At 42.5% G+C, this 27,154-nt stretch overlaps 2 protein-coding genes and 1 long non-coding RNA gene across 12 annotated transcripts in view; 2 read left to right on the top strand and 1 right to left on the bottom strand.

The window, feature by feature from the left end:
* vit (vitrin) overlaps positions 1 to 12,672 on the top strand; it is a 28,819-nt gene extending 16,147 nt beyond the window's left edge. For 4 of the 5 annotated variants that reach the window (XM_061789797.1, XM_061789798.1, XM_061789799.1 and 1 more), the window contains 11 exons: positions 913 to 987; positions 1,964 to 2,029; positions 2,387 to 2,449; positions 4,427 to 4,489; positions 4,668 to 4,715; positions 5,904 to 5,969; positions 6,295 to 6,442; positions 6,534 to 6,637; positions 7,981 to 8,207; positions 8,964 to 9,477; positions 11,172 to 12,672. In XM_061789797.1, the coding sequence (XP_061645781.1) occupies positions 913 to 987; positions 1,964 to 2,029; positions 2,387 to 2,449; positions 4,427 to 4,489; positions 4,668 to 4,715; positions 5,904 to 5,969; positions 6,295 to 6,442; positions 6,534 to 6,637; positions 7,981 to 8,207; positions 8,964 to 9,477; positions 11,172 to 11,350 (1,553 nt within the window). In that variant the 3' untranslated portion in view covers positions 11,351 to 12,672. The remainder of the gene's footprint in view (positions 1 to 912; positions 988 to 1,963; positions 2,030 to 2,386; positions 2,450 to 4,426; positions 4,490 to 4,667; positions 4,716 to 5,903; positions 5,970 to 6,294; positions 6,443 to 6,533; positions 6,638 to 7,980; positions 8,208 to 8,963; positions 9,478 to 11,171) is intronic. The other variant, XM_061789800.1, reaches the window with a different exon arrangement.
* A 51-nt stretch (positions 12,673 to 12,723) lies between these two features.
* The window catches only part of LOC133485683 (striatin-like), a 36,196-nt gene continuing 21,765 nt past the window's right edge, over positions 12,724 to 27,154 (bottom strand). Inside the window, exons 4-17 of one of the 6 annotated variants that reach the window (XM_061789802.1) lie at positions 23,489 to 23,567; positions 22,708 to 22,878; positions 22,287 to 22,422; positions 22,046 to 22,208; positions 20,939 to 21,049; positions 18,959 to 19,102; positions 18,715 to 18,851; positions 17,828 to 18,003; positions 17,493 to 17,543; positions 17,283 to 17,404; positions 17,029 to 17,196; positions 16,788 to 16,943; positions 15,811 to 15,999; positions 12,724 to 14,207 (exon numbers count right to left, since the gene is read on the bottom strand). In XM_061789802.1, coding sequence (XP_061645786.1) covers positions 14,038 to 14,207; positions 15,811 to 15,999; positions 16,788 to 16,943; positions 17,029 to 17,196; positions 17,283 to 17,404; positions 17,493 to 17,543; positions 17,828 to 18,003; positions 18,715 to 18,851; positions 18,959 to 19,102; positions 20,939 to 21,049; positions 22,046 to 22,208; positions 22,287 to 22,422; positions 22,708 to 22,878; positions 23,489 to 23,567 — 1,973 coding nt within the window. In that variant the 3' untranslated portion in view covers positions 12,724 to 14,037. The remainder of the gene's footprint in view (positions 14,208 to 15,810; positions 16,000 to 16,787; positions 16,944 to 17,028; positions 17,197 to 17,282; positions 17,405 to 17,492; positions 17,544 to 17,827; positions 18,004 to 18,714; positions 18,852 to 18,958; positions 19,103 to 20,938; positions 21,050 to 22,045; positions 22,209 to 22,286; positions 22,423 to 22,707; positions 22,879 to 23,488; positions 23,568 to 27,154) is intronic. The other 5 variants (XM_061789803.1, XM_061789805.1, XM_061789806.1 and 2 more) reach the window with 5 other exon arrangements.
* Positions 14,194 to 15,058, top strand: LOC133485687 (uncharacterized). The gene is made up of 3 exons (XR_009790755.1): positions 14,194 to 14,299; positions 14,635 to 14,843; positions 14,928 to 15,058. It is a non-coding gene; the product is annotated as an uncharacterized LOC133485687 (long non-coding RNA).

Genomic DNA, 27,154 nt, shown 5'->3' with positions numbered 1-27,154 from the left:
GGCGTGGTCATGATGCGAACTCATCTCAAACTTTTTACTGCATCACTTTCACGGCAAAAAAATAACACTGCTGTCTGCCGTACACCACTGGGCTTTTGACCAGCGTCCGATTATGTTAATCTTTGCTTCTTTTTGTCTACACCGTCCCAACTTTACAATAATACTCTTACGCTCTAGCGAGTGGGTGCCTGGGCCCTCCCCGCCGTCTCCGTCAACACAGAGCCAGCCTGCTCGCTGCAGAAGGATGGGAACCCTGAGCTCAGTCTGTGTGCTTGTGTAAGCTACCCATCCGTTGCAGGGAGGGTGCACTGAAGTGGCTTAAGTCGGTTGAGACAAATGCGTTGTTCTGCTCTTCTTGTGTCTAAACAGTTACTGTAGTCATGCAAGAGTTCGCCCGCTTAAAATCTCTCATATTCACTATGTTCCCAGATGTAATGCATGAGGTTGTGTGCAGAAAAGGGGCACCGAACAAGTATGGAGATTAAACATTAAAGCCCAGCATTATTTCCAACATTTACAGTTACGAAGTGCAATTCGTGTTTCAAGACTAAAGGCACAAGTCATTGATGGTTGGTGCAAAATGCTGTCCACGCACTGAACCACGAATTTTAGTAGAAGCAGACTAATTACATAATGAGGTACACAATGAGGGCAGGATGGAACTGATTGGTGGAGACGCACAACTTGGTAAGTATAGCTAATGGATGCATGCTTGTTGTGTGTATTCTAAATACTTTCCTCCATTTAATGCAGTGCAAACAACCTTAGTGGCTCAGCGGTCTGAGTTACTTGGGTATGTTTGGTGTCTGACTCAAGGCTGAACATCTTGTGTACACACCACTCATCACGCGGCAGCTTCAGTGGAGGTCACAAGTATGCTCTTCCTCACGCTTTCTCGTCTTCCCTGCACAGTTTTTCCCAGGAGGGACCGGGCCCCTCCGCCCTTCCCTCGTCCCGATTGGTTCCCTGGAGCCAGACGATCATCAGGTACCACAAGATTGTTCTGAAGCTAGTGCACATGTGAAAGTTCCTAGGTAAAAACTACAAAATACCCCCAAGGAAAGAAGAAGCTAATGTTGTTAGCTAATGCTAATCCGTGCATCCAACAAAAGGCAACTGCAATTCATCTTACTGATTAGCTTTGACATGGTAGGTGAAAGTGGCTCTGGATCCTGGGCGGAGTATTCATATTACGGAAACAAGCCCACACAGAACAGCTCACTCACAGACATATCCTATAAATAGGCAGATAGGAAAAGATTACGTGGTTGTCTAATGTCACATTTGATGAGTCGGCAGGCACTAGTCCAGAGACCTAACTATTTATATCGAGCAAAATGTTATTAGAAACGGACACTCTTAAGGTTGGTGTTTAAAGTATTAACTATAAGTATAAACTATTCAAAGCTACCTGGCCCTGTGTGAAAATGTTATTGCCCCTCTTGGTGAATCATGAAGTAACTGTAGCTAATTACATTTTTTATTTTTTTAGAAAGCTGAGTTCAATTTCTCTGACAACACCCAAGACTGATTACCTGTTCAATCAAGAACTCCCCTAAATAGAGCCTGACAAAATGAAGTCAGTCAAATGATCTAAAAAAGATGCAACAAAATGCCACGAGCCAACAAAATTCAAGAAGAGATGAGAAATAAAGTAATTGACATAAATCAGTCTGGGAAGGCTTACAAAAGCTCTTCCGAAAGACTCCAGCAAACCTGTGGCCTTGTCATCCAGAAGAGTAGTTTTGAGAGGTTTCGGGCAATCCCTCATTGACTAATACATAAATCAAGACGTATTTATCAATATGCTTTTCATATAGTGTAGATAAAATATGTATCCACTCTTTTCAAACCTCCAGATTCAGTTTTAACTGTTGAACCTTCTACACTAGCCTATAGTGCCCGTGTTTATCATCTTCACAGGGACAAGCGCCTTAACTGTAACCCTCTGCCATATATTCAGATGGTATTTATGCAGCACCAGACTCAGGATATACGTGGAGTGAGACGGACACACCTGAGATGACAGGTAAGTCCGGCGCATAAGTGCGCACGGGAAAGTGACCTGCTTGGATCACGGCATGCTACATGTGCAGACGGCATCATGCATGATCGTGTGACCGATACAGTTGGACGTGTGCCGAGCGTGAATGTGTCGAATGGGTGAGCGCATGCGAGGTCCAGAACTGTAATGTGGCATGGGTGGGAGAGAGCCGTCGCGCACACTTTGAGCATGTGAGGTGTGATTCTGCACAATGCCGCCGTTTTCACTGGTCTGGGATTGGGTATGAAACATGACATGACCGATCGCAACCGTGGAAATGCGTGCTTTCCTTCCGAAGTTCATTGTGGGAATACTAACAGGTCTCAAACCATCCTCCTCTAGCTCAGGATCACAGGCCCGATATCTCAGACTTTGAGCGCTGGTATTATAACTTTGGATCATACCGTAAGTGTTTTTTTTCTTCTATTTACATGGAACTAACAGGTTTTGGGGATCGGTTTTGTGTGCTCATTTGAGCAGATTCGGCTCCTGTAATTTTCCATGAAGACATCAAGTTTCTAAAATGTTCACATTTAGGCTACTTTATACGATTTTTGTTTGGAACATACCCACATATTGTGTGTTTATGGTAATACTTGACTCGAAGGGTTGTTGGAAAGGTAAATGACCAGCGACCCCATTAGGTAGAATAACAACACTCTTAACGGTGCAGCTGTGAGAAATGTTTGTTATTAGTGTGGTAGTTGGCAGGTATGTAAATAATAATTATTCACCGAGAAGTATTTGGAAATATTTAGGTTGCCTTATTTAGCTAGAGGTAAACCCAAAATCATTCATATCCTGTATCATTTTTCTTTTTTTTTTTTTAACTGAATGAATCATTTGACTGGAAGTGACACAAAAAAACATTGCAAAAACACATTAAGATGTTGTGTTAGAGTTATGAATGAAAAATATTTGTTCCAGTCATTGTTTTTTACATTATGACAATTTGTAATTTTTTTTTTGAGGTTGGGGCGCTTGCAGCCCTCTAAAGCATCCTGATAACTTTTAGCACAATCTAGAGCAGGGGTGTCAAACTCATTTTTTGTCGCAGGCCACATTGTAGATACGGTTTTCCTCAGAGGGCCATTATGATTGTAAAACCATATCAATGTTTAATCGCCTCATCATATTATTACACATAGACAACAAATTGATGGATAACTAGTATTGAAATCAGAAGGCAAGGATAACGGTTTGTTCAAATATTGTTCAAGTAACTGTAAAAGGGTTTTGGAGGCAAAACATGCTTACAATAGTTCATTACTATTTATCACATATGAATATTATACAAACATTTGTATCAGATTTGAGCAAGAATCATGGAAATTGACACACGTGATTTGCTTTCGCGGGCCACATAAAATGACATCTGTGATCTAGAGCATTCTAATTTATTATGTTTAGCAGATAGGGTATGCCTGTATTGGCAAAAACTATAAATAATTTTAGATTTCGATCGTTTTGTAAAAATGTAAAAAACAATGAGAATAACAAATGTTGTTTTTTTAAACGCAACATCTGACAGTCTTTTGCCAATTGCCACGTGTCATTTCAAGTCAAACAAATAAGAATTTACTTTTAGAATTTGACCAGAATATGAATAAATTGGTGGGAAACCAAAATTACAGCGTAGTTCTACATCTAAATAAACATCTTGCTGAATCAATACCTCTCTGATTGTGTAGCTCAAGACTGAATATTAATATCTTTGTGAAGGCATTTGGATTGGATCTCATTTTATATTGAAAAAGATATGCTAATACAGTGCTACCGTACTTAACATTTTTTGAGTGCTAAGAAGAGCATTGGTTTTGACAGCATTGCACGTGATTTAATGCTTGTCATCATGTAACCAGATTCTTCTGGCACTCAACGTGTTGTGTCGTCTTGTGTGATTAAAAAAAATTGTCATCAGATTTTAATTTTTCAAGTTTAAAAGTTACATCTATGCATATTACTGTAGCATCTTGCGTTGAGTAGAGAATTCCTCCAGTTCCTGCTTTGAACGCAGCGGCTTATTTCTGGAGCTCTCTTTGTAAAGGCAAATAATTCAATTTCCCAGCATGTCAAACTACTGCCCTTACTTTGAAAGACAAACTCATTTAATTTGTTTATAGGCTCAGTTATGGCTCATTGGTGTGCAAACAGCCCTCGCTTCCCGATTAGAGGATGTAGCACCATCCGTTTGATGAGGCCCGGAAAAGAAATCTTAAAAGAAAGAAAATTCCTTCCCGGCATGCACCGCTAAAATTCCGCCACGCATCCTTCTAGATGAGAGCCGAAACCAGTGGGAGTGGGCCGACTCGCCACAGTGTTTCTGTTTGGCATGAGATGCGTGTCACGGTTGTGTGATGACTGAACATGTGTTCCTTTTAGTGTCACGATCCACTGACTTGGAAGGCAACCGCCAAGCGCCGCTGGATACAACCCATACGAGAGGTGAGCTGTGGTCAACATGGCTGCAAAACACCTGCTTGTATCCAGTCAGGCATCAGCTTGGACACAACACATGACAGCCATTAAGCTCATCTCAATTGACATGTGACTTACGTATTCATGCCGAGCTTATCGTGAGTATTTCTGGTAGTCACTTGCTTGTGTGATATCATCTGTGCAGTGGAGACAGTGGATGAATGGAGGCCAGATGCAAACCTTTATGAATCAGGTGAGATCTTCATCAATACTTTCCTTCCTGCCTCTCGGTGATGTTGTCTTGGCACCAAATAAATCCCCGGGGGAAACCGTAAGTACAAACCAGGCTGAGGTTATCCGAGGGAAAAGCATCTGGCTTTGTGGCCGGCCTGTAATTGAAGGGATGTTGAGATAATGTCAAACAGCATGATGGCTTGAGGATGAAAGCGGCCTCTGATTGGTTTCATGTTTATCCCAGCACACACGCGCACACACGCACGCGCGCGCACACCCACACACACAGTGGGCAGCTGCTGTTATTTGGGAAAATTCCATGACAAAATGTACTTTTTGCTTCTTATGACTTGTTTTCTCTTTCTGATCAACATATTTCTATGCCCTCGGAAGGAAGGGCCATACAGTGCATCTGGAAATTCACAGCATTTCCCTTTTTCAACAATTTATGTTAGTCTTATTCCAAAATGGAAATTTGTTTGATTTGTTTGCAAAGATGAGAAAAATAGTAATATTTGTTTCATGTTATCATTAGGCGGATCGGTGGGCGACTGGTTAGAGCGTCTGCCTCACAGTTCTGAGGACCTGGGTTCAAATCCCGGCCCCGCCTGTGTGGAGTTTGCATGTTCTCCCCGTGCCTGCGTGGGTTTTCTCTGGGAACTTCGGTTTCCTCCCACATCCCAAAAACATGCATGCTAGGTTAATTGACGACTCTAAATTGCCTGTAGGTGTGAATGTGAGTGCGAATGGTTGTTTGTTTATGTGTGCCCTGCGATTGGCTGGCAACCGGTTGAGGGTGTACCCCGCCTCGTGCCCGATGATAGCTGGGATAGGCTCCCGCACCCGCGACCCTTGTGAGGATAAGCGGCTCAGAAAAGGGATGGATGGATGTTATTATGGCGTGTTGTGTGAAGAATGTGGAAAAAGTGAAGCGCTCAATGCATTCCAGCTGTACAGTATATTACACAGCTTGTATGAGTTCAAAATTAATTAAATTTTAACCACAGAATATTGGAGTAGACGACAATACTTTTCAATATCATTAGACATAATACTGTATATATATTTCACATAACATTTTCATTAGTCAGTTGAAATGACTAAATACGATTCTTCTACGATTGGAAAAGCGTATACCCCCAGCCCCCAAAAAAGACCTCCATGCAATAGTGGTTGGGAATTGCTGAAGTCTCACTTGTAATTGCAGGCTTCAGTATGAGAGAGCAGGCCCCTGCGCCCAGAGCACCTGAACCTGTGTCCCAGGGAGACCCAGGTATGAGGGGTGGGAATAATTCAACAGAAGAAATCCATTCACAACGTTGGTTTTGAAATTATTATTATTTATTTAATGTAGATAAGACAGTATCAGGTTGGGTTTTTTTCAGTTCGACTTAATGCTTTCCAAATGGCAAGAGAATGTTTAGCTAAACAGATGGAGTGTTGGACTTTGAGTCACACCTAAATCGTACCATGTTGGTTGGTGTTTTTGTTCATGCTTTGTTCCTGGAGCTCGAGAAGCCCTAACTTTGAGTTTTTGAAGATCATTTCTCCATGAGGTCATTTTGATTAGAGTTGTAACTGCTGTGGCGTTTCCTCAGACTGTAAGGTGGACCTGGTCTTCCTGATGGACGGAAGCTGGAGCATCGGTAAGCGACGTTTTAAGATCCAGAAGGACTTCCTGGCTGAGGTGGCTCAGGTCATCAACGTCGGTGTGGCTGGACCCATGATGGGCGTCATTCAATATGGGTTAGTTCTGTCTTCTTCTGTAAAAGAAATAAAAGCCTTTTCAGATCAAAGGAAAACTCCCGTGTTTATCGTGTTGTTGCCTGGTGTCCAGGGACGACCCTGTGACAGAGATCAACCTAAAGAGTTACTCCAACTCCAGAGACGTGAAGACGAGCATCGCTAAGATTGTGCAGAAGGGAGGCCTCTCCAATGTGGGTGAGTGCCGTGCCTGCACGACACAAAGTGTGAAAGGGTTGCTGTTATTGTTTTGTTTATGAGCCCGGCACATTTTTCACATGCAAGGATAGAATTGGGTCTAAATTTGCTGCGATACACTGTTAGTTAAATTACAGTCCTGCGTCTGTAAACTGTGTTTTTCTTTGGCTTGGACCAAAAAAAAAAATATGGTTTCACCAGCATGGGGAGGAGGGTGAGGCTTAGTGGAATGGTGGACTTGTGGGGGCTTTCACTGAGCACGAGTTGTATCTACGACCACTTGTGGCTTTTGTCTCGCTTTAAATATTACACATGGATACAAATAGCATTGTTTGTGTTTGCTCACTCTCAAATCATACAACAGTGTGTGAAGTTATAAAAGTCACTTACAGAGCGTCTCCTGTTTTGCCATTTTTAGACCAGTATGCAGTGTATTCCACAGTTAATGACAGGATAACACTATATAAAGCTGGTGCTATATCGTTTATTGACATACTCATGTGTACTTGTATAAGAAATTCACATGCTGATTATAGTTTTTATGTGTCAAATACAGTGGGTGCGCGCATGATGGTCAGGAAACGCAGGCAAGACCCCAAAACCTCAAGTATTTGATAAAGTGAGAGTTTGTCCTCACTATAAAGTCATAACATGTATTCAAGTATTTCATGAATTTGATTGGGTTTTCTTTTTTCATTCTTTACCATAAATCTGTAGTTGTTTTTATTTCCTGCCTTAGGAACAACATCTTTATCTGCCTGGCGTGTCCATGCTCATATCTAATGTTGGGCTTTAGCTGTACTTTCATGGGATGGGTGCAGCATGGTGGTAGTGGTTAGCACATCTGTCTCAGAAAAAAACTAAAAAACAATACCTTATAATTAGTATCAAACTGACATATTTACAAAAAAAAAAGCTTATATTTATTTAATTTAGACATAATATGTCGGGCAGCACAATGCTGTGGTTAGCGTGTCTGCCTCACAGTTCTGAGGTTCTTGTTGGACTCTCGGCTCGTACCCTCCTGTGAGGAGTTTGAAATGTCCTCCATGTGCCTACGTAGGTTTTCTCTGGGTACTACAATTTACGCCCCCCCCCCCCCCAAAAAAAAAATGCATGGGAGGTTACTATGGAAGATGCCATACAGTAGGTGTGGATGTGAACAGTTGTTTGTCTGTATGTGTCCTATGATTGTCTGGTGACCAGTTCAGGGTGTACCTAGCCTCTCGCGCAAAGTTAGTTGGGACAGGTTCGAGCTCCCCCCTGACCCAATTAAGGACTATCCAAAATGGACATATGAATGTACTGTATCTTCATGTTTCCGCCACTTGGTGTCTAAACAGGTAAGGCCCTCGCCTACGTCAACAAGCTCTACTTCAGTGATGCCAACGGGAACCGAGGAGGAGCTCCCAACGTTGCCGTGGTGCTGGTGGACGGCTGGCCCACCGACAAGGTGGACGAGGCTTCTCGGCTGGCGAGGGAGTCCGGCATCAATATCTTTTTTGTCACCATCGAGGGTGCCGACGACAACGAGAAGCAAAACCTAGTGGAGGCCAATTTTGTAGACAAGGTAGGATTCCTAACCTCTCGTGGCACATTAGTGTGTTGTGAAAGATTATAAGTGGTGTACCTCTGGAAATGATCCAATTTCATTTATTTGGTCCAAAAATGATGTACTCCAAATCATGTATCTTTGTTCATCTATCTACGCCAGCAACGTGTAGTGATCGGCAGAACAATTAATTCCTCCTCCACTAGATGGCAGGAAGGTACAGTGAATCTGTGAATCCATCGTTTGCAGTTCATATAACGGAATAAGTCATGGCTTCCTGCAAGTACATCAGCTTTGTGTTCAACTAAACAGTCCAAGATTTCACACTGCTCAAGTAAATTTGTGTATAAATTTCTGACATTTCTGTGCCTTGAGATGTTCCTAGGGATTTTTGATACCACTTTTTTCCAGACCGATACCAGTACCAGCATTCACTCTTGGGTACTCACCATACCACTAGTACTTTTGATACACAACATTTCAGAGTGTCATGTATTGGTCACTTCATGGATCAAACACCTATTGTGAAGTTTGCCATTATGCTCCTTGTTACAGAAAACTAAAATATGGAAATGTACTGAAACATTGAAGTAGGACATTCAAAATTCTACTGGTCAAATAAAGTTCAAGTCGAAATAAGTTCGCCTATAAAGGGCATTTTACCGTAGGTTTATCCCGAAAGCCAAATATTCCAAACAATGCCATCGTTAGAAAGTTGTGCCTGAACTTCATTTGGACCATTTCATGAAACCATTGTGTCTTGCGGTCCCGCAGGCTGTGTGTCGCACAAACGGCTTCTTCTCCTTGCCCGTGTCCAGCTGGTTCGCTCTGAGGAAAACAGTGCAGCCTCTGGTGAAACGAGTGTGCGACACAGACCGACTGGTTTGCAGCAAAACCTGCCTCAACGCCAACGACATCGCCTTCGTCATCGACGGCTCCAGCAGCGTGGGTACTGGCAACTTCCGCACGGTGCTCCAGTTTGTGGCCAACATCACGCGGGAGTTCGAGATCTCCGACACGGACACGCGAGTGGGCGCCGTGCAGTACACCTATGAGCAGAGGCTGGAGTTCGCCTTCGGCCAGCACAACACCAAGGCCGAGCTGCTCAACGCCATCAAACGCATCAACTACTGGAGCGGAGGCACCAGCACGGGAGCTGCCATCACTTACGCAGCCGAGCAGCTCTTCAGCAAGTCCAAGCCCAACAAACGCAAAATTATGATTGTTATCACAGACGGACGCTCCTATGATGATGTTAGAGCCCCTGCATTGGCTGTCCATAGTCAAGGTGAAGGCCAGTTTCAAGTCTGCAAAGCTATAATCGAGGCAACTGTACCTGTTTGTTGAAGAAAAAGTTTTAGCTTTGATCCATAAGGCTTCTTCAGTTCTACATTTAAATGTGGAGTCTCCCTATTTATATCTCTGTTGGGTGTGTCCCCTGGGGTTGGTCATAATAGGGTTGTTGTTGTCTGGATTTGTTTTGTCTGAAGATAATAATGTCCAAATACTGGACAGAGAGGACCAGCGGTTTGAAAGATGTGTGAAAGAATCTATGTTGATCTACAGTAGAAAGGCTGAGAAGATTAGGTTTACAGATTACGCTATCACTTCTCATCTGTTTACAACAATGTCTTGACATCTCCCTCAAAGATTGTCTCGTTCCATGGGAAGAGTGGCCACGAATGAGTCGTTTTTTGCCACCAAGAAGGTGAACGGCCGATCGGTACGCAAACATAAATAGGGAAACATCTAAAATGTAGAACTCAAGAAATAAAATGTAGAACCGAAGAAGTAAAATGTAGAATTGAAGAAGCCTTTTGGATTAAAGGTTAAACGTCTTCAACAAACAAGAACAGTCCAGTCCTCGATTCATCCTTTAGGGATTTCCATGACCTGGATGACTGAGAATCTACACATAAACCAGTTTCAAGTCTAGAAAGCATTTGTCAGATTCACATTTTTCTACTTGGTCCTGTTCAGCTGTCCAGTTAAGTGTAATTGCACTCTGAAAGAGCACAGGGGAAGATAACCTACTACTTCAAGAGGTGGTCTCAGTTGGGATCACTTCTAGGTGGTGGAGAGGTTTGCTTATCCAGAACAATTTGAACACAAATTGGTCCTGTGGACCACAAAGATAATTGTGTTCTATTTAAAATCAACTCCAAAAGAATTGAGGCCAGCACAGTGATTTAGTGCTCAGCACGTCTGCCTCACAGTTCTGAGGTTCTGGGTTGGAATCTTGGCTCCGGCCTTTTTCTATGGAGTTTGCATGGAGTTTCTATGGAGTTTTTTTCACTGTTTTCACCGTTGGCTTCGTGCATTTAAGTTCTTGCTTGTATGTTGGTACGAAGTGAATTAAGCAGTGATCAGACGAGGCTAGAGCTGCACGAGGTATGGCACGGTATGCGTTATTTAGCGGAGTATACTAGTGGTCTAAAATGTTATTTTCCCTGGTAGGACAGTCGATGTGCTGCTTGTATTTAAGGAGTTCGTGGTTGAGTTTAGCTTTGTTAAAGTCCCCAAGAATAATGAGGGGTGAGTCTGGGTGTTTTTTCCCCCATTTCATTTACTTGTTCAGCGAGCGTTAGCAGTGCGGGATGGGATTCGTGTTAGCTTGAGGAGGAACGTAAGCACTGGCGAGAATGAAAGACCCAAACTCACGAGGCGAGTAGAATGGCTTACAGTTCCAAAACAGCGACTCTAAATCTGGGCTGGAGTGTGTGCTGAGCTCCGTGACGTCAGTACACCATTTTTCGTTGATATAGAGACATATCCCGCCGCCTTTTTGTTTTCCCCAATAACTCCGTGACGCGTTATGTCCGGTGTGTGTGTGTATATATACATATATACACACACACGCTGTATAGTTTAACTGGGAGTGTTTTCCTTGAGTTGGTGCTAAAATCAGACCACAATCGTGTACTGATATCATTCGGTGTGCATGTGTGAGGCCTGTGTGTGACTCTTTCCCCTGTGTTCCAGGTGTGATCGCCTACTCCGTCGGCATCGCCTGGGCCGCCCAGGATGAGCTAGAGTACATTGCCACCGACCCCGACAAGGAGCACTCCTTCTTTGTGGACGAGTTTGACAACCTGTACAAATTTGTGTCCAAAATCACCCAAAACATTTGCCAAGAGTTCAACTCCCAGCCAAGAAACTGAGGACGAGTGTCGAAGTGGCGGATCGTGTCGGGCTGTCCTGACATAACACTGACTGTAAATTTACTCTTGCTATTGGCCACATGTGCCACATTAGCTGCAGCTCCCCGTATTGGAAAAGAGGGGGAGTGTTCATTTAGGTGAGGATCGTGGGTTCACCACAGAACAAATCTTTGAGAATCAGTTTTTGTTCCCAAATCTACCAGTGGTGCTAATGATAAAGATTTATACAGTATGTGCTACTTGTTGTCTTTTCACTGCATGAAGAAAGCAGCATTTTCCTAATCCTGTTAATGGATCAAAATGATGTACCGCTCTCTATTCAGCTTTTAAGAACAGTATTACTCAATTCAATCAATATAAAATGAACTATTCAGCTATAGTGCACAAACAAAATAGTAGTTTGAGACAAGTTGCCAGAAACCCTCCCAGCTTTATCCTTTATTATAAAACGCCGTCTTCTTTGTGCTGCGATGACAAATCTATGGTAATCTTTAGGGCCACCTTTGTGTACTGTTTTTTACTAAAATATTTCTCACTTCTATACTCGAAACTACAAGTTACTGATCCTGCTTTAATAACACTATCAAATGATCTGTACAAGTGCATTTTAATCTGCCAGTAGTTCAATTCAAAAAGTGAAAGTCATATATATTCATTAAACAGGAAAATTGAAATAAATTGAATAAGGCTAGCTCCCATCTAATTTTTATATTAAAACTCATTTTGATTGTTTCTTTGGTAATATTCTAATCCCTTGTGATGGTTAAATTGGGGATTTCTGTAGCTGTTATTTTCAGAATATGAGTTTGACTTTTTGCATTGAACTGAAATGAACTTTCCATGATATTATTGTATGGGGATGCATACCAGTGTAGTCTGTGAAGCATCGTTAAGGCAAACTGTATTTTTTGCATATGGTACCAAAATGTAAAGCTACAGTATCTTATTGGGATGTGGTTCTTCCAGAAAGAAAAGTAGACTTTTGGTACACACGGCACTTCCTCTTGTGGCTACTTTGCGCTTTTTCTGAAGTGGTGCATTTTCTTTGTAACAGAAGAGATTTGTTAGTAGTGACACTGTGTTGGTTCCTTTCGCAGACTTTTTCTTGTACTGTGTTGGCAGGAAAGGTTGTTGGAATGAGGCTTACGTGCACTGCATGAATTATTTCCTTAACAGTTTGGTTGATTTTAAACATCTTTTGTCTAAAGAGTATTTATGATCGTCTCCCTATTTGTACATATTCAGATCAAAGCATTTCCTCACAATAGTTTTTTTTGGTTTTTTTTTTGCAAGTTTTGATAAAATAAAGAAAATGAACTGTTTTGGGAATGTGTTCAACAGGTTACATGAAAATGACAGACATCATAGCCAAGTTAATAGTTTACAGCAGGTTTTATTTTTGAACATTGCTTTGATTTACAAACCAGTGACTGAGAAAATGGCTCGTTGGATGCTGCACTCCTTTCATTTGATTCAAACTCTAGGATCGTCTCCTCACAGTTTACAGTAGGATTAGAAGTTGCAGGAAATGTCACCTCACTCTGTGTTAGATGGTGAACGTGTTATTTCAAAGAGTCCTAGAGTACTGCACTAAGGTCCTGCTAAACACTGGACTACTGTCAATATGTGGACATGACACATCACGTAATCAAGCATGTCCGGTGGGGGGAGGGGACTACAAACAGTACAAGCCATTCAATTGCAACAAGAGCAAACTTGCTAAAATCAATTAGTTATTCCTAAAATGGACATCAATAACCAACTTTGAATTATAATAGTATAACCAAATTGTGTAGTTTAGACACAAATGTTTGTACGCTAATCTTACTTGTCAAGTGTACAATAATCTAACAAACAGATCATATAGTGTATCTGCTTTGCATCACACTACCAGCTTTGCCTGGAAAAACACAAAACTGATTCCCCAAATACAATCAAAAAGGAGCACTCAAACTCACTCTGCACAGTTAATTTTAAGACTGAATAATATATATTTTGTTTATTATAAGCATTTGTCATTTTACATCCAATGTTAAAATCAGCAACACTGTGGCAACCAGATCCGTTTTTCTGCTGGTCCCTCCCTCCCCACTCCCCCAAAACAAGCTTGTTAAAATAACATTTCCAAGGCCTTTTAAAGCAAAGGCACATTTGTCAACAAGTGTTTTAAAAATGAAAAACCAAGGCAGGCCAGCAAGCGGAGTCAGTCCGGGAAGCAAAGGAGAAGTAAATCTGAACTGACAACACAAAACCTGGTCTTGTAAGGGGTCCGTTGATGGGGAGGAAAAGGCCTGAGGGATGCGGGCTGACGTCGGGGAGCAAAAAAGCGGCTTGGAACAGTGTTTCTTCACTCCTCACACTTTTTTCACACTTGCCCTGAGCCTCCTGGCTGTGGAGGTGAAGTCTGAGTTGCTGTAGGGCGCTGTGAGCGGTCACATCCAGGCCTGCCTGGATGCTAGATGAGGGGGGTGGGGCAGGAGGACAATTCTCCCAGCCCGACCTTCACGTGGCGATCCCCAGCCTGTATGCAGCTACAGTGTCTGTCAGTCCGACAGGAAACCAGTGGGCGGTGGGGGGTGGGACTGGACCGTGCCTGAAGGTCTATTCCCCTCCTGTACCTCAATTGGTCCCTGATCAGTGGAGGCGGAGTGGGGGGAGGGGGCTACGGGGAGAGACTCTGCACTGCGTCATACGAACACCTTGGCGAGAGCGTCTGCCCCAGCGCTGGCGATGTAGCATTTTGACGGATGAAAAGCCACATCGTGAATGGACTCCTCGAACTTCTTTCGGTGAGCCGTGAACTCCTGGATGCAGGTTTTACTCTCCAGGTTCCACAGACGGATGGAGCAGTCGTGACCTGGAAAAAGAGAGCGTCAAGAGAAGACATTGTCACAATCAACAGAACATCAATTGGAACATGAAAACGGCACGCCACAATGACGCTATACAGTGAGCATTGATATTGCGAATTTTTAAGATTGTTTTTAAAAATGTTTTTACAGTATCATGTCCCAATTTAGAGTTGCACGTCGAGTGTAAAGTAAACCCCCCTCCATCGCGTGGGTTACGTTCCAGACCCCCCCCACCATAAGTGAAAATCTGTGATATAGAACTGAATATACTGTGATATAGAGAAAGAAAAATGTGCAGTTTCATCTTGCCACAGACCAGTTTTATTATGTGCACAACTGCAGAATCTAATGAAATCCAGTACAAGAGCTACTTTATTTCCTCAAATAATGCTCTCCACTCTTAATAAACGCTGTGTTTCAATTACTCGGCAGGGCACTGTCCACTTAGGAGGAATAAGAGCCATTTTGCAAGTAGACAACTCCTTTTTTCGCCTAAGGGGAAAACAACAACACTGCTCAGCTGGACCAAGAGAAGTAAACTGTCTCTTAGATTCATTCAAAAGTGGAGTCTGCTTACTGGAACTACTTGTACATGGTTGCAGATAATTACATCCAGGCTGCCTCTGTCCAGTCTACTTACAGTAGGTTATTGCCGTTTCCCTGCATTTGTTTTATAAACATCTATTCATTTCATACATATTTGTATATTTTATATCTTGTTGTAGATCCATCCATAGATGTTCCATCGCCTATCCTGTTCAGGGTCACAGGTGAGCTGGAGACTATCCTGGCTGACTGGGTTGGATTCACACTCACTGAGCAATTTGTAAGATTCAATTACCTAAAATGTGTGGTTTTTTTTCTCTTTCTTTCTTTTTTAATGTGGAAGAAACTTTCAGAGCATTTCCACTGATGGACTATCAAAGCTATTTCTCTGAGAGAGAAAACAGAGGGGGAAAACTCCACAAAAGGCATCATTATTAATTTGTGAAAACAATTATTAAAAATCTAGCTATCCATTTTACATATACCAGTTATCCTCATTCGGTCGTGGGTGTTTTGGAGCCTATCCCAACTGACTGGGCGAGAGGCCAGGATACACCCTTCAATGGAAGCCAGCCAATCGTAGGGCACATACAGAGAACATACCCATTCACATCTATGGACAATTTAGAGTCTGCAATAAACCTGACATGCATGTTTTGGGAATGTGGGAGGAAACTGGAGTACCAACCTGGAGGCCTAGAAGTGTTTTTCATACAAATATTTACTGTAATTATGACTATCACTGTGTTCGTGTAGGTTAGTGATAGACTCGAGCGCATTACGACTTACAAATTTGGGTTATTTCGCCTCCGTAGAAATAGGACTCAATCGTAATCTGAGGACCACTGAGTATTTTTGTCTTTATAAATACAAGGTTCTTTTTTTGTGCCAGAAATGATTGCACTTATAGTGGTGTGCAGCTACACTGTATCCTATTGAGTGGTGTTTAATATTACACCCCTCTCATGTAGTTAAATGAGTTAGAATACATCCAGTATGTCATGGACAGTGAGTCTTGTCAGAATGTGATTATTTGTGTTAACCGCCAGTTGAGATACTCACTTCCCGACATGAGATACAGTCCATTGGGGTCCACAGCTAAACTGGTGACAGCATCCAGGTGGGCCACCATTGAGTGTATCAGTTTGCCAGTGTTGTTGTCGAAGAACTTGATGTGTCTGTCCTCCTGTGCTGTGATGGTGATGGGCAGCGTGGGGTGGCTGAGGATCTTGTTGATGTGAATGGGAGGACCTAGTGAACAACAGAATGACGCATTAGTGTGGAACTAAAAAAATGGCCACTAGAAATCCTTCAATTGTTTATGATACTATATATATTGTAAGGTAATTAATTCTCCTTTTTTATTGTAATGCTTATAATTAATTTTGTTATAATTCACCAATTATGTATTAAAACAATTTGATTAATTTAGTAACATTTTAAATACAATCAAAGAGGGAAATATAGACCTATTTAACATGACAATGTAAAATAAAGAAAATGGCATGAGTGTAAGAAAGCGGTGCATCAACATGCATGTTGATGATGGCAAAAGTCATCTTACTATGGTAACCTCTTGCAATTTACAATAAATACATTTACCAATTATTCTATTAGATAAATGCATACAACATTTTTAGGGAAAAAAGGCAAACATTTCAAAAATTTTACAGGACTCTTAAGGTAATGTTCAGTGGGCCATATTAAACGGAGCGGGCCATACTTCCCCTGCCGTACATGTATTTTAATAGTTATTCAAAAAAACAGTCACTTTCCAAAACAAAGGTCAGCACAAAACTAACGAAAATACCTCTGAATAATAGAATCTATGGTGGGGGGAATAAATTCAGCAGTACTGAAGAAAGAGATAATATTTTTGGCCCATATTGAGATATCAAGTACCAATAACAACACTTTAATATAATAGAGTATCAAATGAGTATTAACCAGGTCTTGCAAGTTGACAAACTCAACACATTTATATTCTGTTAAAATGGGACCAAATTGTTCCGCTTTGATAAATAAAAGTGCATTAATACCATTTCCAAACAGACCTTGCTCCGCACTGGACTCCAGGCTGAGGACAAGTTGACTTGTCTCCATGTTGAAGAGGCCAATCTCCCCACTAGTGAAGGATGTAACCAGGTGAGCTGGTTCACTGCACACCAGGTCCACCGAGGAAGGAATTCCCAGCTCTGATGCAAACATAAGCACCCAAGGGTTACACAAAAGCAGACAGTCGCTGTGGATAACTCTTAGTTACGGGAGTCGAATGATTACTTTTATTTTCATTGAATACTGCGAGGGCGGGGGATGTGCTGTTGGCATCCCACAGTCTCACAGTCCCATCAGCCGAGCAGGAAAGAAGGCGCTGGTGTGCAATGCTGTACACCAGTCCCCAAACGGAGTCTGTGTGTCCACATAGCTCTCCACGCAGCACTGATGAGTCTGTCACACATCACAATCTCAATTAATCCACGAGGCTCTATTGTCAAACGTATTCATTTTTCTAACAAAATTACTGCCTCCATTACCGTAGGAATCGTAAGGGTCGATGTTGGGATTGGGCATGTTCCAACATTGGATGGTGCCATCAACTCCTCCACTAAAACACTGCTCCCCAGTGCTGCTCATGACCACACTCAGCACAGCTCCCCTGTGGGTTCCAGCATGATCAGCTGTCAGGCCGTTTGTCCGTCAATCAACACTAAAAACATGTTTTTGTTTTGGAGCATGGTTTGTACCTGTGGGCCCTGAACGTGTAGATTGGCTCCACATCTAGAGACGTACTCCTGCTGACAAAAAAATACTCATTTCCCACTACACACCAAACTGTGTTCTGTGATATTCATTTATATGACATTATAAGTGCAGATTAACAAGTTGTAGCAATGCAGAAACATTTACTCCAAATGACTCCCAGCAGACTGTGCGTGGGTGTGTGGCAGAGCTGTGCTGCGAAATCACTTTAATAAGTGAGAACAATTCCATGCAGATGACCGAGTCAAGCCAATGGAAACAAACCATCTTCACATATACGAACGAGTGTGTCTTGGTCCAGCATGTCATGTTCTCTTACTTTTTGGCTGGAGTTGTCTTTTGAAGATTCCACATCTTGAGCGTGTGATCCTCTGAAGCAGTGACCAGGACGGGCTCCACGGGGTGGAAGGTCAGGGCCCGAATCCCGTCAAAATGGCTTCGGAGCGTAAATTTAGGATTCCAGGTTTTTCTCATGGCATCTTTATTGTTGCCAATCTAAGGACAGAGACTCTAGTCAGAACTTTCAACAGTATGTTTCCATTGTATTTGTTAGTGTGAAAATTCAATGACTAAAAAAAGAGGGAATTTAATTTCAGATTGTGTAAAACTGACATGAGATAAAGCCAGCCACTGACGATCCCCAACTCGCTGCAACAATAAAACGCGAACCCTTAGTGTTCCTTTGGGGTAATAGCGTTTAGGGGAGGGGGACGTCTGGGCTTCCCTGCTAATGCTACTGCCCCCACAACACGACCTTGGATAAGTGGAAGAAAATGGATTGATGGATGGATGGATGCACCACCTGTTGTTTTATTGAACTACAAACGACAAGCCGCGATTGTCGTGGGAAAAGCAGCTTGCCATGTTTGCTGTAGCTATATTTTTCCCGTATAGAAAGAAAAAGCAAGAAGAAAGGAGTCTGTGGATAAAGCCCCACATACATCTAAGTGACAATAAAGGGGCATTTTCTTGACCGCATGAACACAAACTTTCAGAGCATTTCCACTGATGGACTATTAAAGCCATTTCTCTGAGAGCGAAAACAGAAGCTTGAGATGTTTGTGAATTTCAGATATATGATGTGATCGCTGTATATTAGACAAACACTGCCAGTGTGTTTCACTTTAAGCTTCAATCATCACATTCTCAGAAATAGTTCTATCCAGAATGATGGCCTTGTGGGATTTTTGGTTCCCTCCTACTCACATCGTACGCCAGGCTGTCGGCCTCATTGGCTACAGTGAGCCCGGCCAGCTCGCCTAGGCCCAGCTCACTCTCCATGGCCTCGTCTGAGCCCATAATGAACGACTTCCCTGAAGTGGGCGGGAAGGTCAGCGCCTCCACTGGAAATAAACAGAGAGGAGATTCATCACAATGGGGAAGACAATTACAGGCAGACTGAGACATAACTGGCATGTAGAAACTAAAATACTTATTAAGACTTGCTGACCTTCATCTGTTCGGTTGCCGTCGTGCTCGGTGAAGCGCACCACATTGGATCGGGATTGGTTGGTAGATGGAGGCTGCATGTGGGACACATCCTCCGCATCCCTCAGATTGGCCAGCATGTCCTGGAGCTTGGACCGATTGGGTCCTGTTTAAAGCATCCCATCAAGAATGTTAACAAGAGACATGAGTGAAAATGTAGTGCGGAAAGAAATGAAACAATATGAAGGAGGGAAATGCAGAATTGAAAAGCAATAAAATAAGACGCGCAGAAAAGATACAAGAGATAGAATGGAAGTCAGCAGCACGTTCCTCATGTCAAGAGATAGGAAGGTGGATGAGGCACTTTTATCAATAAATGTAGACATGCAGATGGGAGTAAAAAAAAACATTGATATAGATTTTAGTTAATACGGACATACTATAAAAAATGACTTAAATTGCTTGTATATAAACAGTTGGGTATAGGGAGTGTCTGTCCAACCATCAAGTGTTGAAATTAAATAACCAAGTAAATCTTTTATCTGCCAAAATATCTGAAAATGTGTCTGTGAGGGAGCCAATCTGACTTTATTGCAACAGTGGGGCTAATTTACATAGTCCATCAATCCATTTTCTTTACCGCTTATCCTCAGTAGGGTTGCAGGCTTATGGAGCCTATCCCTGCTATCTTCGGGCGGGAGGCGCGGTACACCTTGAACTGGTTGCCAGCTAATCGCAGGGCACATACAAACAACCATTCGGACTCACATTCACACCTACGGGCAATGCAGAGTCTTCAATCAACCTACCACGCATGTTTTTGGGATGTGGGAGGAAACCGGAGTGCCCGGAGATAACCCACCCAGGCACGGGGAGAACATGCAAACTCCACACAGGCGGGGCCAGGATTTGAACCCCGGTCCTCAGAACTGTGAGGCAGCTGTGCTAACCAGTCGTCCACTGTGCCGGCCTAATTTACATAATGACAAATTAATGTATGCATTGTCTTTACGTTCGACATTTTTTCCACATCCGCGCGCCGCCTCCGCAAGTAGAAGCAGCTGGCCTCGTTCAACCCACCAGCTTCTCCCCCGATCGTCATGGTAACAGAATCGGTACTGTACTCTGTAGATGAGAATCTGTAATGGCCCTGAAGTATATGGGGCAGGGGGAAAAGCGCTCACTTAAGTAGGACAGGACGACCCCCTCAAAACAGGCTAATTTCAGCAAAACAAGAGATAGGGTGTGTTAAGTGTGATATCATTCTTGATTGTCAATTTCTAGTCAAAAGCATGTGACAGACATGTTAAATTGTGACAAAAATGCAGTATACGTCTCCTTTAACATTGCACCACCCAAAGCAAGTCCAAAGCCAGACCTACAGCTAAAAATCACATCTACTTAATTTTTTCCTCAGCCACATAGTGAAGAGCCAAACTAATCAGTTTTCGGAAAGAAGAAAATAAGTAATAAAAGTGGCATTGAATGAAATGAAATAGAACGCGATTGGCCTTCATTTCTTTATTCAATCACAGTAAGAAAAAAACTGCACAGTGAAGTAAACTATGAGGACTCAATTGTGTTTGCCTGAGAGTTGAGACAATTGTGAAGAGCTCCAACTGTAGACCAGCATTAAGGCTGACAGACTGCGGTGGTGGTAATGGTGATAATGATGTTATCACTGCAGATTGCAGTGCTGACAAAAACATGACTGTGGAGATGACTTGATGGCCAGATGGATCACCTTTAATATCACTTGGTGATATCTATGTGACATGAGTGGGACAGAAAAACATGCATTAAAGGAGTAAAACGAAAGATGGGACAAAATTGGACTGTGCAGTACAGAGGACAGAAACCATTCAGGATGAAATGACAGACAAAAATAGGTCAGAGCAAAGCCAAGTAAAGGGCATTTGATTGGAGCTTTTTGACTGAACTCAGGAAAGGCTGAGGCTCTGCAAAGAGAAGAAAGGAGGCAGTGACGCCTGGCAGGACTTACTCTTCACCCCCTTTTTCCCCTTGCGCTCCTTTCTGTACTGCTCCTTGAGTTTGGTTATCAAGCTCGGGTCCACGTCCCAGGCCTCAGAAATGGGACCGTGCTCGTCCTTGTCTACACAGGGGGGACAAAACCAAACCGAGAGGCTGTTGAGGAACTGCCAAAAGGCCTGGCAGGGTGGAGGATTTACAGAGATGTCTCTCAATTTCCTCCTATTCTGGAAGTTTCTCAGGGTTCACAGTAGACAGCATGTATGTATACATGAGCATCTTCTATTTAAAAGAGCTCACTCTCAATTCAGAGAGAGATTGTATAGGATTCTTTTTTACCTGCTGTGAATTTTATAAATTGGATAGTTGGAGTTTTCCATCTTAAAGACCCTTGCCAAAAAAGGATAATTTTATTGTTGGAGGCCCATGAGTTAAAGAACTAGCGTGTAGGATTTAGAAGGCGCTACATGAAAACACACTTCAAACTAAACATTTGCGTTGTGTTAGTATTAAATCTGCATTTCCACAGACCTCTTCCAGGAGACCATGTTTCTATGTAGCCCAGAAATGACAAAAGTCAACATTGCAGACTACTGAATACAGACTGTTCAGTTCATGTTCATGTCCACAATTATAAATTGAAATACTGTATGCTAGATTTAGATGCCCTATAACTACCCTTCAAAGACCACAAAGATTGGTTTTGGTTACAAGCCTGCCTAAATGCCAATAAAGCGAGAACACTCGCACAACCCAGGGCCACTTAGAAAGAAACAGCTCAGTATAATATTGAGCCGATTTTTTTTCCTGGCTTTAGTCTGAGGACCATTGAGATAAACATTAGACTGATTAAACACACAAGATGTAAGACACATTTCAGTCACAGACTAGCTACGGGACATGACATCACACAATATGAGATCACCTCCATTTGTTATGATTTATGCACACAAGACAAATGAATGAAAAGTGTTAGAAAAAAAAAACTAACAAACTTTGAGTCTAACCACATTTACAGTTAAATTAGAAAGTTGAAACAATTACCAATCTCTTCATGTTTTACAAAACCTGCATTGTGTACTCATTTTGTTGATTATTCTGCCTGTTTCAACAAACTCACCCCAGTCAGTGCCATCCCCTGTGCCTCTGCACTCTGGTGAGATGTCCATCTCGTCAGGACTTGATAAGAAGTCAAAGCCCTTAAGGGCATCTTCTGTGTCTGGGTCCTCACTAGTGTCCATACTGGCTGGCAGCGTTGACGATGATGGCTTCTTCCGAATGATCTGGAGGGAACGTGCAGAAAGAAAATTATATTACAAAAGATATCCTGTTTACCAGGTGAAGGGAGGCTGTTATTTTACCGTTCTGGACTCCACATTAGTCCTGTCCTTCCCCTCACTATCCTCGTCCTCATCATCATCACTGAATTCAGCTGCTGCATTCTCGATGAACTTGAAGGCCTCCAATACAGCGCTTGAGTCAGAGAGCTCAGCTTTCCTGTTAAAAAGCATGAATTTGTCCATAAACGCATAGCTGCATTAACAGTTTAACTGCTTGCAACGTGATTTACAATCAGTCAGTAACGTGCATGTAATTTATTTAGCTAAGGTCACTCCTTCTATGTTGTAGTATGTTATTAGTCTATAGCAGCTTCGTATGAGGAGCGAGAGGAATTGGATGGTGGAGAGGGGCATTGAAATACTATGAACCATAATGGTTGCCGCAATACTCATAGATGCTGGTCTCAATTAAAAGCCAGAGAGGACTGTAGAAGGAACTTACCCTCTAGTCCCCATGCCCTTTACTGATGTGTCTGTCCCATTGACCAAAGGCTCCGTACTCATACACTCAACTGTCTTCCCACTTCCATCGCCGGCTAGTCCTAGCAGCGCTCGGACACGCTGTGACTTCACATCTAAAATGGTGTCTGTGTAGCCCACCTCCTGCAGGTACCTAGAAAAGCACATCATAAACATTGAACATAGAGAGTACAACCCTCCACCAAAGGGTAAATGGGTAAAGTTGAATATACATTTGAATTTCAGCTGAAATGTTTGAATCTTTGGACACAACATGTAATAACTACCTCAACACAACAAATTACAAGTTTATAAACTTTAACTGGTGAGATTTTACTAAGCTATAAGCACCCAAAACAACATTTTCCGTGTTCAATTTTTCTTCTGAGCCAAATTTCGAAGGATGTTTCTTGTGAGAGGTTTCTGACACTACAATTTTGTTCATATAATAAGATTTTATCAGATATATAGATGTGCTTTTTATGAAAAACATGCACATGAAAATATAACAGCAGGTTATAAAAAAAAAAGACAATACAGGTAATGACTGATGCTGCCCATGTGAGGGAGCTCCTGTCCACATTTTTTGGCCTCATCACCGCTGACAAAGAAATAGCCATCATGCACAAACTATAACTTGCATGACAAAGATGCACCAGAGAGCGTTCCAAACAGTCAGATAATTAAATTCACACGGCATGTTCATTTTGTAGCCAAATAAAAAAAAATATTATTATGAAAATACAAAAGGTATGTGTTCTTACTGTCTGAGGAGCTGCCGGCCTTGTTTCCAGGACAGCTGATTGTTCAGCGATCCAGAAGTGTCGTTCTCATTTGTCTCGTCTGGAGGAGAAGAGAAGGAAACAAATCAAGGCTCCGCAGAGTATGGCCTAATATCATTTCCACTTGGTAAACGCCACCACAACATTCTTCACTGCATTCTAGCAACTACAAATATTCAACTGTCAGTTACTTCCAGTGGGTCAATCCAATTTATCCATCAACTAATAGAATTATATAGAACATTAATTTGCTTTCGTTTGTAATTTTTTAAATTAATATCTGTACTTCTTGGCACTTGAACAAGCAGGTTTGAATATGGCCGACATATTGAAAACGGTAGGTCTTTGTTTGATGGCACACAGGAAAAGTGCAATGATGTGCTGGTGCCTGCTGTATCCAGAACTGCATACATTCGCTGTGTCGCTCTGATAACACAATGATAGGACTCGAAGCTCACTGTGGTATTCATCGACATTTGCGCTCCACTTGTGAGTTGGCTGTGACTCTAGCATGGGCCAGATGCATGTTAATAACATTTGGAAGAGGCTGACATAGGTGTGTCACAGTGGCCGGGGGGTTGTGGTGCCAAATAATTAGAGTTGCTCAAGAAGTGGGTCACATGCCTAATTCAGCAAGGTGAGTGATGGGAAGCTGTGTCACCATACGAGCAACACCTCCCACTTGTCTCAACCCTCGCCACACACCCCCACCACCTAACAGCTCTTGCCTCACCTCCTGCCTTCATCAACACTTCAAGGGCTTGGGAGTTTTGAACAGTCTTCATGAAAGTAGATGAGGAAATAGGAGAGGAATCGGCAAAATATGACTTGATGATGGCAAAGGACCTGAACACGAGAGCCCAATCAAAAGAGCCAATAATACGACCACATACCTTTCCCTGTTTACACTGGAGGAAACACAGCTCTAACTACTGCTGGAGTGTAATTAGTGTGCTGCTGTTAAAGGGTGGCTTGGAATTTAACCTTTCAACTAAATTGCGGAAATAAGGATAATTGAAATGCAGGTGGGCATCAATGGGCGAGAAGTTAACACGTCTGCCTTTGCAGTACAGTTCTGAGGTTCTCAATTAAAATCTCAGCTCCGGCCTTCCTGGGTGGAGTTTGCATTTTCTCCTGATGATTGTGTGCGTTTTTTTTTAAAGTACTTCAGCTTCCTTCCACATTCCAAAAACATGCATGTAAGGTTCAGTGAAGACTCGAAATTCTCCATAGGTGTGAATGTGACTGGGACTGGTATATGTGGCCTGTAATTGGCTGGTGACCAGTCGAGGGTGTACCCCGCTTCTCGCCCAAAGCCAGCTAGGATGGGGTTCAGCTCCCCTGTGACCCTAGTAAGGATAAGTGGTATAGAAAATGGACAGGAGGATAAATGCAGCAGGTTTAGCATGTGGAATGTGAGATTCAAGGAAACAAAAGAGAATGTTGGTTGAGACAAATGGTAACGTGATATTTTACGAAGAATTTAGGTAGAATTTGAAGAAAAATGCTTTGATTATGCACAGTTTTTAACAATCAAGTGAGATTAGTGCCACGATAATAGAAGGCATGACGTTTTTTTTAATTGAGGTTCATAAAAAACTAGAATATGGAAAAAGATCACAAGAACGTCCAATTTCTTTTCCTTTCGGCTCGTCCTATTAGGGGTTGCCACAGCGTGTCAACCTTTTTTCATGTAAGCCTATTTCCTGCATCCTCCTCTCTAACACCAACTGCCCTCATGTGTGTCATGAGTCTTTCTTCCAGGTGCACATCACAGTTCATTTTCCCATCTCCCCCTTTCTCTGCCAGACCTCCTGGCAGGTGTCTCTATGCAGAAGAGCTCTTCCACAACTTGAGTTCTTATCTGAGCTCAAACACTGGCAGGCAGCCAACTCCACCATATACAGTATATGACCAGTCAATCAGTCCACCTACTGTATTGGCTCTCAAATCATAACGCTTACACATTGATGAATAATAAAGAGTCTTCTTTTCCTTTCGGCTTGTCCCATTATGGGTCACCACAGCGTCATCCTTTTCCATGCAAGCTTATCTCCTGCATCCTCCTTTCTAACACCAACTGCCCTCATGTCTTCCCTTCACTACATCTATCAACCTTCTCCTTGGTCTTCCTCTAGATCTCCATAAACACCTTCAAGGCAAATAATGCATCTGTGGTACTCTTTCTAAGCATAAAACTATACTGTAGCTTGCAAATACTCACTTCTGTCCTGAGTCTAGCCTCCACTACTCTTTCCCGTAACTTAATTGTGTGGCTCATTAACTATATTCCTCTATAGTTCTTACAGCTCTGCACATCACCCTTGTTCTTAAAAATGGGCACCGGCACACTTTTCTCCATTCCTCAGGCATCTTCTCACCAGCTAGAATTCTGTTGAACAAGCTGGTCAAAAACTCTCCTAGATGCTTCCATACCGCCACAGGAATGTCATCAGGACCAATTGCCTTTCCATTTTCATCCTCTTCTAACTTCCCCTTTATGAAATTATTGCTACTTCCTGGTCCACCACACTTGCCTCTTCTATTCTTCTCTCTCTGATTTTCCTCATTCATCAATTGCTCAAAGTATTCTTTCCATCTAACACACTACTGGCACCAGTCAACATTTCCATTTCTATCCTTAATCACCCTAACCTGCTGCACATCCTTCCCATCTCTATTCCTGTCTGGCCAACCTGTATAGATATTTTTCTCCTTCTTTAGTGTCCAACCTGGCATACATATCATCATATGCCTCTTCTTTGGCCTTTGCCACCTCTACCTTCGCCCTACTTACGCCTCCATGTATTCCTTTCTCCTCTCCTCAGTCCTCTCAGTGTCGCACTTCTTCTTAGCTATCCTTTTTCCTTGTATGATTTCCTGTACTTTGAGGTTCTACCACCAAGTCTCCTCCCCTTTTCTACCAGAAGATATACCAAGGACTCTCCTGTCTGTCTCTCTGATCACCTTGGCTGTAGTGGTCCAGTCTTGTGGAAGCTCCTCCTGTCCACTGAGAGCCTGTCTCATCTCTTCCCGAAAAGCCACACAACACTCTTCCTTTCTCAGCTTCCACCACATGGTTCACTGCTCTGCCTTTGTCTTCTTAATCTTCCTCTCCACCACCAGAGTCATCTTACACACTACCAGCCTATGCCTTCTAGCCACAGTCTCCCCTACCACTACCTTACAGTCAGTAACCTCCTTCAGATTACATCATCGGCACAAGATGTAATCCACCTGCGTGCTTCTACCTCCGCTCTTGTAGGTCGTCCTATGTTTCTGCCTCTTCTGGAAGAAAGTGTTCACTACAGCCCTTTCCATCCCCTTTTCAATGTCTACCACCATCTGTCACTCCAAGTTCCTTTCCTTTCCTGGATGCTGAACGTACCAATCACTTCTTCAGCACTCCCACTTTCCTTCACCAACATGCCCATTACAATCTGCACCAATCATGACTCTCTCTCTGTCTGGGATGCTTAGAACTACTTTGTGTCAGTCCTTCCAGAATTTCTCTTTCACCTCTAGGTCACTTTCTAGATGTAGGGCATAGCCACAAGTCACATTATACATAACACCCTCAATTTCAAGTTTCAGCCTCATCACCCGATCTGATACCAAGACATTCTGAGGTAACTCTTCCTTTAAAAT

This window comes from Phyllopteryx taeniolatus, chromosome 11 (assembly GCF_024500385.1).
Source record: "Phyllopteryx taeniolatus isolate TA_2022b chromosome 11, UOR_Ptae_1.2, whole genome shotgun sequence".
Classification (NCBI taxonomy): Eukaryota; Metazoa; Chordata; class Actinopteri; order Syngnathiformes; family Syngnathidae; genus Phyllopteryx; species Phyllopteryx taeniolatus.
This window is presented reverse-complemented; position numbering and strand designations above follow the sequence as displayed.